The 15,000-nt window shown below is 40.1% G+C and overlaps 1 protein-coding gene across 1 annotated transcript in view; it reads right to left on the bottom strand.

Annotated features, from left to right (window-relative positions):
* LOC310721475 (stimulated by retinoic acid gene 6 protein-like) overlaps nt 1-15,000 on the bottom strand; it is a 28,430-nt gene that overhangs the window by 9,581 nt on the left and 3,849 nt on the right. The window contains exons 4-12 of the mRNA XM_083533195.1: nt 12,778-12,914; nt 5,783-5,903; nt 5,535-5,622; nt 5,288-5,392; nt 3,978-4,039; nt 2,049-2,160; nt 1,832-1,955; nt 1,678-1,753; nt 373-451 (exon numbers count right to left, since the gene is read on the bottom strand). Coding sequence (XP_083389321.1) covers nt 373-451; nt 1,678-1,753; nt 1,832-1,955; nt 2,049-2,160; nt 3,978-4,039; nt 5,288-5,392; nt 5,535-5,622; nt 5,783-5,903; nt 12,778-12,914 — 904 coding nt within the window. The remainder of the gene's footprint in view (nt 1-372; nt 452-1,677; nt 1,754-1,831; nt 1,956-2,048; nt 2,161-3,977; nt 4,040-5,287; nt 5,393-5,534; nt 5,623-5,782; nt 5,904-12,777; nt 12,915-15,000) is intronic.

Raw genomic sequence — 15,000 nt, 5'->3', positions numbered from 1 at the left:
CTAGGTTTACATGAGCATGTGGTGCATGATGGAACTGCACTTTCTTTAAAGATGGTTAAATTGTGCACCTGTTTGAACCCACTGGGAGCGACTGCAGACTCACCACCACCCTGACCAAGTGACATGCCTGGCTCACCCACTTTAGATGCTACAGAGCTGAACTCCTTAACTCCTCATTGCTCCAGCCAAAGACCAGAAGTAGCTGAGATCCAGCAAAGACCTAAGAGACTTAAGAGTGTCAAGTTCAGTTCTGAGTGAACTCTTCAACTTGTTTTCTTAGTTTATGCACCTGTGATTAATCCATCTAGAAGAAGAAGTTATGTTGATAAGCTGTCAGGACGTGGTTCTTGAGGTTTTCCTGCACACACTCACCACACTAACAGCAGGTCTCAGATTGCATTTCTTTGCCAGGTATTTTTTGTCTCCAGCCCACAGTGATTTAATGTGCTTCCTGTTCAGATGGAATGAAATGAAGATGCACTTTTGAACATTTGGAAACTTCAGATACTACAATCCTAATTTCCAAAAACATTGGGACACTGTGTAAAATATAAATTGAAACAGAATGCAATGATTTGCAAATCTCATAAAACCACATTCTATTCACAGTAAAACAAAAATAAAAACATATTCAATGTTCCAACTGAGAATGTAGACCATTTTAAGGAAAAAATAACATTTGATGGCTGTAACACGTCTCAAAAAAGTTGTTACAGGGCCACGTTTCTGTGCGGCTCACATCTTCTGTCTGATACATAATTCTAGCTGTTCAACAGGTCTGGGTTTCCTTTGTTGTGTTTTTGTTTGTTTTTTATTCTACAATGCCCGTATAGTGAAAGGTCTAGACTGCAGACACGTCACTTCAGCACCTGGACTCTTCTACTACAATGTCATGCTGTTGTAATAGATGCAGTATGCAGTTAGTTATGATGCAGTATGCAGTTAGCATTATCTCGCTCAAATACGCAAGACTTCCCGGAAAAATACTTATTTTGGAATGAAAGCAGTTGTTGTTATAAAACCTGTGTATATTGTTCAGCATTTATGGAACCTTTCCAGATGTGCAAGCTGCCCATTCCATAGGCACTAATGCACCACCATACCATCAGAGATGCAGCTTTTTGAACTGAGCACTGATAACCAGCCAGATGGTCCCTCTCCTCTTTAGTCCAGAGGACGTGGTGTCCATGGTTTCCAAAACGTACCAAAAGTTACCTCAGTACATTTTAAATATGATTTGGCAAAAAGAGGATGGAGGAATTTCTGGATCATGTTCACATATGACTACTTCTTTGCATCATATAGATTTAACCTGCGTTTGTGGATGACATGGTAAACTGTGTTCACAAACAATGATTCTGGAGGAGACTCTGCTTCTGTAAGTACACTGTTTATACCCAATCATCTTACCAACCTGCTTTAAATTCACCTCATTAGTTCCTAAAATTTTTCTTCAACTGTTTAATTTTAATGACAGACGTTTGTTTCCCTCGTTCTCTTATTGAGACGTGCTGCAGCATCAAATTCAAAATGACGTGATCTTTTCCTTAAAATAAGGTTTATGAGATTTGCAGGTCATTGCACTCTATTAGGGTGTTGTTCAGTGCTCCTTATTCCTCGTGGGCAAAATAATATGTAGCAGAACAAAATTCAAACGTGTTCCAGTGTTCTACATACCTATAATACATCAACACGTGACTGACGTGAATCACAGATGACAGCATGGCACATGCAGATGTGATGTACCAGGTATCTGAGAGAAGAAGAAAAAGACATCACCTTCCACATGTCATGTTTAATAATCAGATGAATAAAAGGACTGAGCTCTCACATGTTCCACAGTCCAGGTGTAGGATCCAGGATGACTCGTTTACAAAGATGTTGATGGAGCTCCTCCATGGTCCATATAAAGTCATGATTAACCATGAAGAAATGATTTGCTCAGTCAACACAATCTACAGCAAGAAAACACGGGTTTAATGTATTATTCACACACACACACACACACACACACACACACACACACACACACACACACACACACGTACCATGTAGATACCAAGAAACGAGAGCACGACGGTGGCGATGATCCTGTTCGGGAATTTGAAATACGGATCCCATTCATACACATTCTTCTGGAACCAGCTCTTCTTCACAGACCTGCCATAGAAAACAAGGGTTACACTATGTGTGTGTGTGTGTGTGTGTGTGTGTGTGTGTGTGTGTGTGTGTGTGTGTGTGTTTTCTTTTTCCCGTTTATCAGGTTCTTGTTTTCAGCTCAATATTATCATGGTCAAAAATATTGGCACCTTTAACATTTTTTTGTTTGCATTGGAACTACACAAAAAAACAAACAACAAAACTGATTTCACAATGCCACACAGAACCCAAAATATTCACTGGACAAAATAAATGGCACCCTTTACTTAATATTTGGCAGCACCCCCTTTGAAAAAAATAACTGAAATCAGTCACTTCCCGTGAGCATGAATGAGTTTCTCTCTACTGGAATTTTGGACCGTGCTTCTTTTGCACACTGCTGGAGGTCATTCAGATTTGAAGGATTCCCTCTGCCAACTGCTGTTTTGAGATCTTTCCACAGGTGTTCTATGGGATTCAGATCTGGATTTAGATCTTTCAGAACGCTGCAACGCTTTGTTTGTAACCACTTTCTGAGTGCTTTTGGAAGTGTGTTTCGGGTCATTGTCCTGCTGGAACACCCATGACCTCTGGTGGAGACGCAGCTTTCTAACATCCAGTGCCAGAAGCAGCAAAGTGACACCAAAACATCTTTGAACCTTCACCATGTTTGATTGTGGGGGCTTTGTTCTTTTCTTTGAAGGCCGCATTTCTTTTTTCTGTAAACAGTGCCATGATGTACTTTACCAAAAAGCTCTACTTTTGTCTTATCTCTCCACAGTACGTTCTCCTGGAAGGATTGTGGTTTTGTCACATAAGTTTTGGTAAACTCCAGTCTTGCTTTTTTATGTGTCAGCAGTGGTGTCCTCCTGGGTCTCCTACCATAGCGTCTCTTTTCATTCAGACAGAGACAGATAGTGTGAGTTGACTCTGTTGTACCCCGTGTCTGCAGATCAGCTTGAATTTGTTTGGAAGTTAATCTGGGTTCTTTATCCATCATTTGAACAATCCTGCATTGTAATTTCTCATTAATTTTGCTCTTCTGTCCAGGTCCAGGGAGGTTCGCTACAGTGCCATGGGCTGTAAACCTCTTGATGATATTGCACACAGTGGACACAGGAACGTCTGGAGATGGAAGTGTAGCCTTTAGATTGTCCATGTTTTTTCCACAATTTCTCTCTCAAATCCACAGACACTCTTTACACTTCTTTCTTTTCTCCATGCTCAATGTGACACAACACAAAGGTTGAGTGAAGGTTTCTCCATGTTAACTGGTTGCAGGTGTGATCACTCTACTGCCCACACCCGTTTCTCACCTCAGGTGTGTTTAAACACACATTACAGGAGCGTCACAGGCTTAAACAAACTTTTAGTTCTTACAAGTTTGACAAGGTGCCAATAATTTTTTCCAGTCCATATTTGAGTTCTGTCAAGTCAAATCAAGTCAAGTTTATTTGTATAGCGCTTTTCACAACAGACATTGTCTCAAAGCAGCAGAAATCAACAGTGCCACTCTGCCACAGTTTTTCTCCTGGTTCAGTTTACCCTAGTTGGGTGCTATTTCGTTTCGTGCTTTCTGCCTTGCCCTTTTGTTTCTCATTAAAAGGCCGTCATTGAATTCACTTGGTTTCCAGTACGTTCTTTGCACCTGACAATGATGAAGACTGGGGCGACTGTGGCAATGAAAAACTCCATTAAAATGTTATGAGGAAGAAACCTTGAGCGGAACCAGACTCAAAAGCAGAACCTCATCCTCATCTGTGTGACATCAAGAGTGTGATTATAGTCTTTAAACACTACAGAACACTGGATTCGAGGAAATCAGTGAGGGTACATACACTTCAGGAGGATGTGTGAGTAATCTCTGTACATATCTGTAGTGATGTTTCTTTACTTTATTCTGCAGGAGATAAATCACACACACACACACACACACACACACACACACACACACACACACACACACACAGTTTATGACACACACTTCAATTACATTATCATCCTTTTTCCAATTAAATGTGTCAATAATTATATTAGAAAATATCCTTCCTTTTTTACATGTTATAGCTGGTGGTCTGGTCTGGTCTGGTCTGGTCTGGTCTGGTCCGGTCCGGTCTGGTCTGGTCTAAGCTGGTCTGGTCAGGTCTGGTGTGGTCTGGTCTAAGCTGGTCTGGTCTGGTCAGGTCAGGTCAGGTCTGGTCCGGTCAGGTCCGGTACGGTCTGGTCTGGTCTTTTCCGGTCTGGTCAGGTTTGATCTGGTCTAGTCTGGTCAGGTCAGGTAAGGTCCGGTCTGGTCCGGTCCGGTCAGGTCTGATCATGTCATGTCAGGTCAGGTTTGGTCTGGTTTAAACTACAGTTTTCTATTTATATCTGTAAGTGTTCTGTCTTTAAGAGGAAGACAGAGTTGGTATAAGGTTTATTAAAGATGATAGCAAGACCTGTTTTACAAAATAATCCAAATTTTCTTTAAAAACTGCTACCAAAAGTAATGATTTTGTCGGACTATAGGTCAGAATTGAATCTTAAATTAGTGTTCGATTAAGAGATTCCCAAAAATCACCTTCTCCAAAACTTCCAGTCAGAGTTTCAGCCTCATCACAGTAGTGAAAAAGAGCTGGTTAAAGCGGTGACTGAACACTGTGCTGATCTGAGATGCCTCTTCTTGCCTGTGGGTCTTGACATTTATGCAGGTTTAATGCCAACGATAAAAACATCGTACTAGACAGAGGAGTTAATGCTGTAGATCTGTAAATGAAGGAAACAGCTTTCTCCTGGTTCAGGTTTTATTGGACTGGTTGCATCAGTAGAGGAGATAAATGGTGGCTTTTTCTATGTTTGTACAATAAAGTTTGGGTTTCCTTAAAGATTTGTGTTAATTTTACTGATATTTTCTTAATATATTTGTATTAATAAATACATTCTTCTAAAGACATTAGCTTTCACTCACAGCAAACCTGAATATTTTTCAGCAGAGACAGACGACACCAGGAATATTTTTATACTGAGACTGAGGCTATGTTCAGGGTTACAGTTTAATGTATATAAGGATAAGTCTGTGTGTGTGTGTGTGTCTGTGTGTGTGTGTGTGTGTGTGTGTGTGTGTGTGTGTGTGTGTGTGTGTGTGTGTGTGTGTGTGTGTGTGTGAGACCTGTTTGCTGCATTTCTTCAGGCGAATCTGGAGATCCTTCACTATCATAAAGGTAAACCGGAACAGTAGGAACCCCAAAGACAGTAAATGTGGAATGTCAAATAACTGGCACACACACACACACACACACACACACACACACACACACACACACACACACACACACACACACACACACGTAGATAATTAAGGTCATGACCCCAACATTTCAGTGTAAATGGATCTGCTCAGTAGGTATGTTTCTCACCCACTCATACTGCATAGCAAAGCCAACAAAGCTTTCTTTGTCATCTCCTGAAGGACACCAGATTGAGATCCACAGCTGCACAATGAACCTACACACACACACACACACACACACACACACACACACACAGTTATATAAATGGCAGTAGGAAGTTAATAAATAAAAAGCATATAGCATACAGTGTGTGTGTGTGTGTGTGTGTGTGTGTGTGTGTGTGTGTGTGTGTGTGTGTGTGTGTGTGTGTATACCAGGCGAGTGAATAGAGCAGACCCAGAAACCCTCCAAGCAAATGGTGTGATGTTGAAAGACAGGCAAAAATTGGCATGCAGATGAAGCCCACCTCAAAAGCTGCTACGAAGTACACAAACACTAAGAAATACACACACACACACACACACACACACACACACACACACACACACACACATATTAGATTACTCAGATTTGCATTTGTCTACACTAAACTATACAGATGGTCAATACATTGAAATTATATCAATATAAAATTATATAGCTATAAAAAGTTCTACAAAATGTTAATTGTGTTGATGTGTGTAGAAGTTATTCGATGCTGTAGTGTGTGTAGACAGTGTGTTGATGTGTGTAGTAGTTATTCGATGCTGTAGTGTGTGTGGTAGTGTGTTGATGTGTGTAGTAGTTATTCGATGCTGTAGTGTGTGTAGACAGTGTGTTGATGTGTGTAGTAGTTATTCGATGCTGTAGTGTGTGTGGTAGTGTGTTGATGTGTGTAGTAGTTATTCGATGCTGTAGTGTGTGTAGTACAGTGTGTTGATGTGTGTAGTAGTTATTCGATGCTGTAGTGTGTGTAGTACAGTGTGTTGATGTGTGTAGTAGTTATTCGATGCTGTAGTGTGTGTAGTACAGTGTGTTGATGTGTGTAGCATTGTTATTCAATGCTGTAGTGTGTGTAGTACAGTGTGTCGATGTGTGTAGTAGTTATTCGATGCTGTAGTGTGTGTAGTAGTGTGTTGTGTGTAGTAGTTATTCGATGCTGTAGTGTGTGTAGTACAGTGTGTTGATGTGTGTAGTAGTTGTTCGATGCTGTAGTGTGTGTAGTACAGTGTGTTGATGTGTGTAGTAGTTATTCAATGCTGTAGTGTGTGTAGTACAGTGTGTTGATGTGTGTAGTAGTTAATCGATGCTGTAGTGTGTGTAGTACAGTGTGTTGATGTGTGTAGTAGTTATTCGATGCTGTAGTGTGTAGTACAGTGTGTTGTATGTGTGTAGTAGTTAATCGATGCTGTAGTGTGTGTAGTACAATGTGTTGATGTGTGTAGTAGTTAATGGATGCTGTAGTGTGTAGTACAGTGTGTTGTATGTGTGTAGTATTGTTATTCAATGCTGTAGTGTGTGTAGTAGTGTGTTGATGTGTGTAGCATTGTTATTCGATGCTGTAGTGTGTGTAGTACAGTGTGTCGATGTGTGTAGTAGTTATTCGATGCTGTAGTGTGTGTAGTAGTGTGTTGATGTGTGTAGTAGTTGTTCGATGCTGTAGTGTGTGTAGTACAGTGTGTTGATGTGTGTAGTAGTTATTCGATGCTGTAGTGTGTGTAGTACAATGTGTTGATGTGTGTAGTAGTTAATCGATGCTGTAGTGTGTGTAGTACAGTGTGTTGATGTGTGTAGTAGTTAATCAATGCTGTACTGTGTAATACAGTGTGTTGTATGTGTGTAGTAGTTAATCGATGCTGTAGTGTGTAGTACAGTGTGTTGTTTGTGTGTAGTAGTTAATTGATGCTGTAGTGTGTGTAGTACAGTGTGTTGTTTGTGTGTAGTAGTTAATCGATGCTGTAGTGAGTGTAGTACAGTGTGTTGATGTGTGTAGTAGTTATTCGATGCTGTAGTGTGTCTAGTACAGTGTGTTGATGTGTGTAGTAGTTATTCGATGCTGTAGTGTGTGTAGTACAGAGTGTTGATTTGTGTAGTAGTTATTCGATGCTGTAGTGTGTGTAGTACAGTGTGTTTATGTGTGTAGTAGTTATTCGATGCTGTAGTGTGTGTAGTACAGTGTGTTGATGTGTGCAGTAGTTGTTCAATGCTGTAGTGTGTGTATTAGTGTGTTGATGTGTGTAGCATTGTTATTCAATGCTGTAGTGTGTGTAGTACAGTGTGTTGATGTGTGCAGTAGTTATTCGATGCTGTAGTGTGTGTAGTAGTGTGTTGATGTGTGTAGCATTGTTATTCAATGCTGTAGTGTGTGTAGTACAGTGTGTCGATGTGTGTAGTAGTTATTCGATGCTGTAGTGTGTGTAGTAGTGTGTTGTGTGTAGTAGTTATTCGATGCTGTAGTGTGTGTAGTACAGTGTGTTGATGTGTGTAGTAGTTGTTCGATGCTGTAGTGTGTGTAGTACAGTGTGTTGATGTGTGTAGTAGTTATTCGATGCTGTAGTGTGTGTAGTACAGTGTGTTGATGTGTGTAGTAGTTAATCGATGCTGTAGTGTGTGTAGTACAGTGTGTTGATGTGTGTAGTAGTTATTCGATGCTGTAGTGTGTAGTACAGTGTGTTGTATGTGTGTAGTAGTTAATCGATGCTGTAGTGTGTGTAGTACAATGTGTTGATGTGTGTAGTAGTTAATGGATGCTGTAGTGTGTAGTACAGTGTGTTGTATGTGTGTAGTATTGTTATTCAATGCTGTAGTGTGTGTAGTAGTGTGTTGATGTGTGTAGCATTGTTATTTGATGCTGTAGTGTGTGTAGTACAGTGTGTCGATGTGTGTAGTAGTTATTCGATGCTGTAGTGTGTGTAGTAGTGTGTTGATGTGTGTAGTAGTTGTTCGATGCTGTAGTGTGTGTAGTACAGTGTGTTAATGTGTGTAGTAGTTAATCGATGCTGTAGTGTGTGTAGTACAGTGTGTTGATGTGTGTAGTAGTTATTCGATGCTGTAGTGTGTGTAGTACAGAGTGTTGTATGTGTGTAGTAGTTAATTGATGCTGTAGTGTGTGTAGTACAGTGTGTTGTATGTGTGTAGTAGTTAATCGATGCTGTAGTGTGTGTAGTACAGTGTGTTGTATGTGTGTAGTAGTTAATCGATGCTGTAGTGTGTGTAGTACAATGTGTTGATGTGTGTAGTAGTTAATGGATGCTGTAGTGTGTAGTACAGTGTGTTGTATGTGTGTAGTATTGTTATTCAATGCTGTAGTGTGTGTAGTAGTGTGTTGATGTGTGTAGCATTGTTATTCGATGCTGTAGTGTGTGTAGTACAGTGTGTCGATGTGTGTAGTAGTTATTCGATGCTGTAGTGTGTGTAGTAGTGTGTTGATGTGTGTAGTAGTTGTTCGATGCTGTGGTGTGTGTAGTACAGTGTGTTGATGTGTGTAGTAGTTATTCGATGCTGTAGTGTGTGTAGTACAGTGTGTTTATGTGTGTAGTAGTTATTCGATGCTGTAGTGTGTAGTACAGTGTGTTGTATGTGTGTAGTAGTTAATCGATGCTGTAGTGTGTGTAGTACAGTGTGTTGATGTGTGTAGTAGTTAATCGATGCTGTACTGTGTAATACAGTGTGTTGTATGTGTGTAGTAGTTAATCGATGCTGTAGTGTGTAGTACAGTGTGTTGTTTGTGTGTAGTAGTTAATTGATGCTGTAGTGTGTGTAGTACAGTGTGTTGTTTGTGTGTAGTAGTTATTCGATGCTGTAGTGTGTGTAGTACAGTGTGTTGATTTGTGTAGTAGTTATTCGATGCTGTAGTGTGTGTAGTACAGTGTGTTTATGTGTGTAGTAGTTATTCGATGCTGTAGTGTGTGTAGTAGTGTGTTGATGTGTGTAGTAGTTATTCGATGCTGTAGTGTGTGTAGTACAGTGTGTTGATGTGTGTCATAGTTATTCGATGCTGTAGTGTGTGTAGTACAGTGTGTTGATGTGTGTAGTATTGTTATTCGATGCGGTAGTGTGTGTAGTAGTGTGTTGATGTGTGTAGTAGTTATTCGATGCTGTAGTGTGTAGTACAGAGTGTTGATGTGTGTAGTAGTTATTCGATGCTGTAGTGTGTGTAGTACAGTGTGTTGATGTGTGTAGTATTGTTATTTGATGCTGTAGTGTGTAGTACAGTGTGTTGATGTGTGTAGTATTGTTATTCGATGCTGTAGTGTGTGTAGTACAGTGTTGATGTGTGTAGTATTGTTATTTGATGCTGTAGTGTGTGTAGTAGTGTTGATGTGTGTAGTATTGTTATTCGATGCTGTAGTGTGTGTAGTACAGTGTGTTGATGTGTGTAGTATTGTTATTTGATGCTGTAGTGTGTGTAGTACAGAGTGTTGATGTGTGTAGTAGTTATTTGATGCTGTAGTGTGTGTAGTACAGTGTGTTGATGTGTGTAGTATTGTTATTTGATGCTGTAGTGTCTGTAGTACAGTGTGTTGATGTGTGTAGCAGTTATTCGATGCTGTAGTGTGTGTAGTACAGTTTGTTGATGTGTGTAGTAGTTATTCGATGCTGTAGTGTGTGTAGTACAGTGTGTTGATGTGTGTAGTATTGTTATTCGATGCTGTAGTGTCTGTAGTACAGTGTGTTGATGTGTGTAGCAGTTATTCGATGCTGTAGTGTGTGTAGTACAGTTTGTTGATGTGTGTAGTAGTTATTCGATGCTGTAGTGTGTGTAGTACAGTGTGTTGATGTGTGTAGTATTGTTATTTGATGCTGTAGTGTGTGTAGTACAGAGTGTTGATGTGTGTAGTAGGTATTCGATGCTGTAGTGTGTGTAGTACAGTGTGTTGATGTGTGTAGTATTGTTATTTGATGCTGTAGTGTGTGTAGTACAGAGTGTTGATGTGTGTAGAAGTTATTCGATGCTGTAGTGTGTAGTAGTGTGTTGATGTGTTTAGTAGTTATTCGATGCTGTAGTGTGTGTAGTACAGTGTGTTGATGTGTGTAGTATTGTTATTTGATGCTGTAGTGTGTGTAGTACAGAGTGTTGATGTGTGTAGTAGGTATTCGATGCTGTAGTGTGTGTAGTACAGTGTGTTGATGTGTGTAGTATTGTTATTTGATGCTGTAGTGTGTGTAGTACAGAGTGTTGATGTGTGTAGTAGGTATTCGATGCTGTAGTGTGTGTAGTACAGTGTGTTGATGTGTGTAGTATTGTTATTTGATGCTGTAGTGTGTGTAGTACAGAGTGTTGATGTGTGTAGAAGTTATTCGATGCTGTAGTGTGTAGTAGTGTGTTGATGTGTTTAGTAGTTATTCGATGCTGTAGTGTGTGTAGAACAGTGTGTTGATGTGTGTAGTAGTTATTCAATGCTGTAGTGTGTGTAGCACAGTGTGTTGATGTGTGTAGTAGTTATTCGATGCTGTAGTGTGTGTAGTACAGAGTGTTGATGTGTGTAGTAGTTATTCGATGCTGTAGTGTGTGTAGTACAGTGTGTTGATGTGTGTAGTATTGTTATTTGATGCTGTAGTGTGTGTAGTACAGAGTGTTGATGTGTGTAGAAGTTATTCGATGCTGTAGTGTGTAGTAGTGTGTTGATGTGTTTAGTAGTTATTCGATGCTGTAGTGTGTGTAGAACAGTGTGTTGATGTGTGTAGTAGTTATTCAATGCTGTAGTGTGTGTAGCACAGTGTGTTGATGTGTGTAGTAGTTATTCGATGCTGTAGTGTGTGTAGTACAGAGTGTTGATGTGTGTAGTAGTTATTCGATGCTGTAGTGTGTGTAGTACAGTGTGTTTATGTGTGTAGTATTGTTATTTGATGCTGTAGTGTGTGTAGTACAGAGTGTTGATGTGTGTAGAAGTTATTCGATGCTGTAGTGTGTAGTAGTGTGTTGATGTGTTTAGTAGTTATTCGATGCTGTAGTGTGTGTAGTACAGTGTGTTGATGTGTGTAGTAGTTATTCGATGCTGTAGTGTGTGTAGTACAGTGTGTTGATGTGTGTAGTAGTTATTCGATGCTGTAGTGTGTGTAGTACAGAGTGTTGATGTGTGTAGTAGTTATTCGATGCTGTAGTGTGTGTAGTACAGTGTGTTTATGTGTGTAGTATTGTTATTTGATGCTGTAGTGTGTGTAGTACAGTGTGTTTATGTGTGTAGTATTGTTATTTGATGCTGTAGTGTGTGTAGTACAGAGTGTTGATGTGTGTAGAAGTTATTCGATGCTGTAGTGTGTAGTAGTGTGTTGATGTGTTTAGTAGTTATTCGATGCTGTAGTGTGTGTAGAACAGTGTGTTGATGTGTGTAGTAGTTATTCGATGCTGTAGTGTGTGTAGAACAGTGTGTTTATGTGTGTAGTATTGTTATTTGATGCTGTAGTGTGTGTAGTACAGAGTGTTGATGTGTGTAGAAGTTATTCGATGCTGTAGTGTGTAGTACAGAGTGTTGATGTGTGTAGTAGTTATTCGATGCTGTAGTGTGTGTAGAACAGTGTGTTGATGTGTGTAGTAGTTATTCGATGCTGTAGTGTGTGTAGTACAGTGTGTTGATGTGTGTAGTAGTTATTCGATGCTGTAGTGTGTAGTACAGAGTGTTGATGTGTGTAGTATTGTTATTTGATGCTGTAGTGTGTGTAGTACAGTGTGTTGATGTGTGTAGTATTGTTATTTGATGCTGTAGTGTGTGTAGTACAGTGTGTTGATGTGTGTAGTATTGTTATTTGATGCTGTAGTGTGTGTAGTACAGAGTGTTGATGTGTGTAGTAGTTATTCGATGCTGTAGTGTGTAGTACAGTGTGTTTATGTGTGTAGTAGTTATTCGATGCTGTAGTGTGTGTAGTAGTGTGTTGATGTGTGTAGTAGTTATTCGATGCTGTAGTGTGTGTAGTACAGTGTGTTGATGTGTGTAGTATTGTTATTTGATGCTGTAGTGTGTGTAGTACAGAGTGTTGATGTGTGTAGTAGTTATTTGATGCTGTAGTGTGTGTAGTACAGTGTGTTGATGTGTGTAGTATTGTTATTCGATGCTGTAGTGTCTGTAGTACAGTGTGTTGTATGTGTGTAGTAGTTAATCAATGCTGTAGTGTGTGTAGTACAGTGTGTTGATGTGTGTAGTAGTTATTCGATGCTGTAGTGTGTGTAGTACAGTGTTTTGTATGTGTGTAGTAGTTAATCGATGCTGTAGTGTGTGTAGTACAGTGTGTTGATGTGTGTAGTAGTTAATCGATGCTGTAGTGTGTGTAGTACAGTGTGTTGATGTGTGTAGTAGTTAATCGATGCTGTAGTGTGTGTAGTACAGTGTGTTGATGTGTGTAGTAGTTAATCGATGCTGTAGTGTGTAGTACAGTGTGTTGTATGTTGTACCTTGTAGGTATTGGGGCAATGTGAATTTAAATGGCTTGGTGAAACCAAAGAACAGACTGAATATCAGTGGTGTCATGGCAGCAAAAGCGAAAGCGTAGGACCATCTGTTCTCCAGAGAGCTTGTGAAGTCCAGTGGGCTAACAACAACAACAACAACAACAACAACAACAACAACACAAAAACAGAACTGAATAGTTGGCACATTAGTTCCCCAATCTGCTAACTGCCTCTGTGCATGTGGTTGACACTGTGGCAGACCGCCAGCAAACGTGTAACTGCGTGTGGCAGATCCGCAGGATGGTATCAATCCAACTCAGGAGTTTGCTGTTTGCTGAAAATACGTGTGGGTGTAAGAACTTTAACAGAAAGGTGAAGTTTTTCAGAATGGAAAGCAATGGCAGAAAGATCTACTGCAGGACAGCTGAAAGTCTTACATACAGACAGTGGTGGAAAATATACATCATCAGGGTTTCAAAATTTCTTAGATAATGAAGGAATTCGACATGATCACCAAAGGACTGTGTAAAGAGAAGTTTATAACGCTTAGAAAGATGACTGGATTGAAACCAGTTAATTGATCATTCAGTTTTTTTGTGAGAAGGAGTGAAGGAAAGTGAAGGAGTGAAGGAAAGTGAAGGAGTGAAGGAAAGCACTTTTAACAGAATGTTCCACTGTTTGTTATTGAACAGTGTTTAATGTTAATTATGTGTGTAGACCACTAGGAGGTGCTGTTGAAATATACAGTGAGGAAAATAAGTATTTGAACACGCCGCTATTTTGCAAGTTCTCCCACTTAGAAATCATGGAGGGGTCTGAAATTGTCATCGTAGGTGCATGTCCACTGTGAGAGACATAATCTAAAAAAAAAATCCAGAAATCACAATATATGATTTTTAAACTTTTTATTTGTATGATACAGCTGCAAATAAGTATTTGAACACCTGTCTATCAGCTAGAATTCTGACCCTCAAAGACCTGTTAGTCTGCCTTTAAAATCTCCACCTCCACTACATTTATTATCCTAAATTAGATGCACCTGTTTGAGGTCGTTAGCTGCATAAAGACACCTGTCCACCCCATACAATCAGTAAGAATCCAACTACTAACATGGCCAAGACCAAAGAGCTGTCCAAAGACACTAGAGACAAAATTGTACACCTCCACAAGGCTGGAAAGGGCTACAGGGAAATTGCCAAGCAGCTTGGTGAAAAAAGGTCCACTGTTGGAGCAATCATTAGAAAATGGAAGAAGCTAAACATGACTGTCAATCTCCCTCGGACTGGGGCTTCATGCAAGATCTCACCTCGTGGGTCTCAATGATCCTAAGGAAGGTGAGAAATCAGCCCAGAACTACACGGGAGGAGCTGGTCAATGACCTGAAAAGAGCTGGGACCACCGTTTCCAAGGTTACTGTTGGTAATACACTAAGACGTCATGGTTTGAAATCATGCATGGCACGGAAGGTTCCCCTGCTTAAACCAGCACATGTCCAGGCACGTCTTAAGTTTGCCAATGACCATTTGGATGATCCAGAGGAGTCATGGGAGAAAGTCATGTGGTCAGATGAGACCAAAATATAACTTTTGGGTCATAATTCCATTAAACGTGTTTGGAGGAAGAAGAATGATGAGTACCATCCCAAGAACACCATTTCTTCTGTGAAGCATGGGGGTGGTAGCATCATGCTTTTTGGGGGTGTTTTCTGCACATGGGACAGGGCAACTGCACTGTATTAAGGAGAGAATTAATGCGAGATTTTGGGGACCAAACCTCCTTCCCTCAGTTAGAGCATTGTAGATGGGTCGAGGCTGGGTCTTCCAACATGACAATGACCCGAAGCACACAGCCAGGATACCCAAGGAGTGGCTCTGTAAGAAGCATATCAAGGTTCTGGCATGGCCTAGCCAGTCTCCAGACCTAAACCCAATAGAGAATCTTTGGAGGGAGCTCAAACTCAGTGTTTCTCAGCGACAGGCCAGAAACCTGACTGATCTAGAGAAGATCTGTGTGGAGGAGTGGGCCAAAATCCCTCCTGCAGTGTGTGCAAACCTGGTGAAAAACTACAGGAAACGTTTGACCTCTGTAATTGCAAACAAAGGCTCCTGTACCAAATATTAACATTGACTTTCTCAGGTGTTCAAATACTTATTTGCAGCTGTATCATACAAATAAATAGTTAAAAAATCATATATTGTGATTTCTGGATTTTTTTTTTAGATTATG

This window comes from Silurus aristotelis (genome assembly GCF_946808225.1).
Source record: "Silurus aristotelis genome assembly, chromosome: 27".
Lineage (NCBI taxonomy): Eukaryota > Metazoa > Chordata > Actinopteri > Siluriformes > Siluridae > Silurus > Silurus aristotelis.
This window is presented reverse-complemented; position numbering and strand designations above follow the sequence as displayed.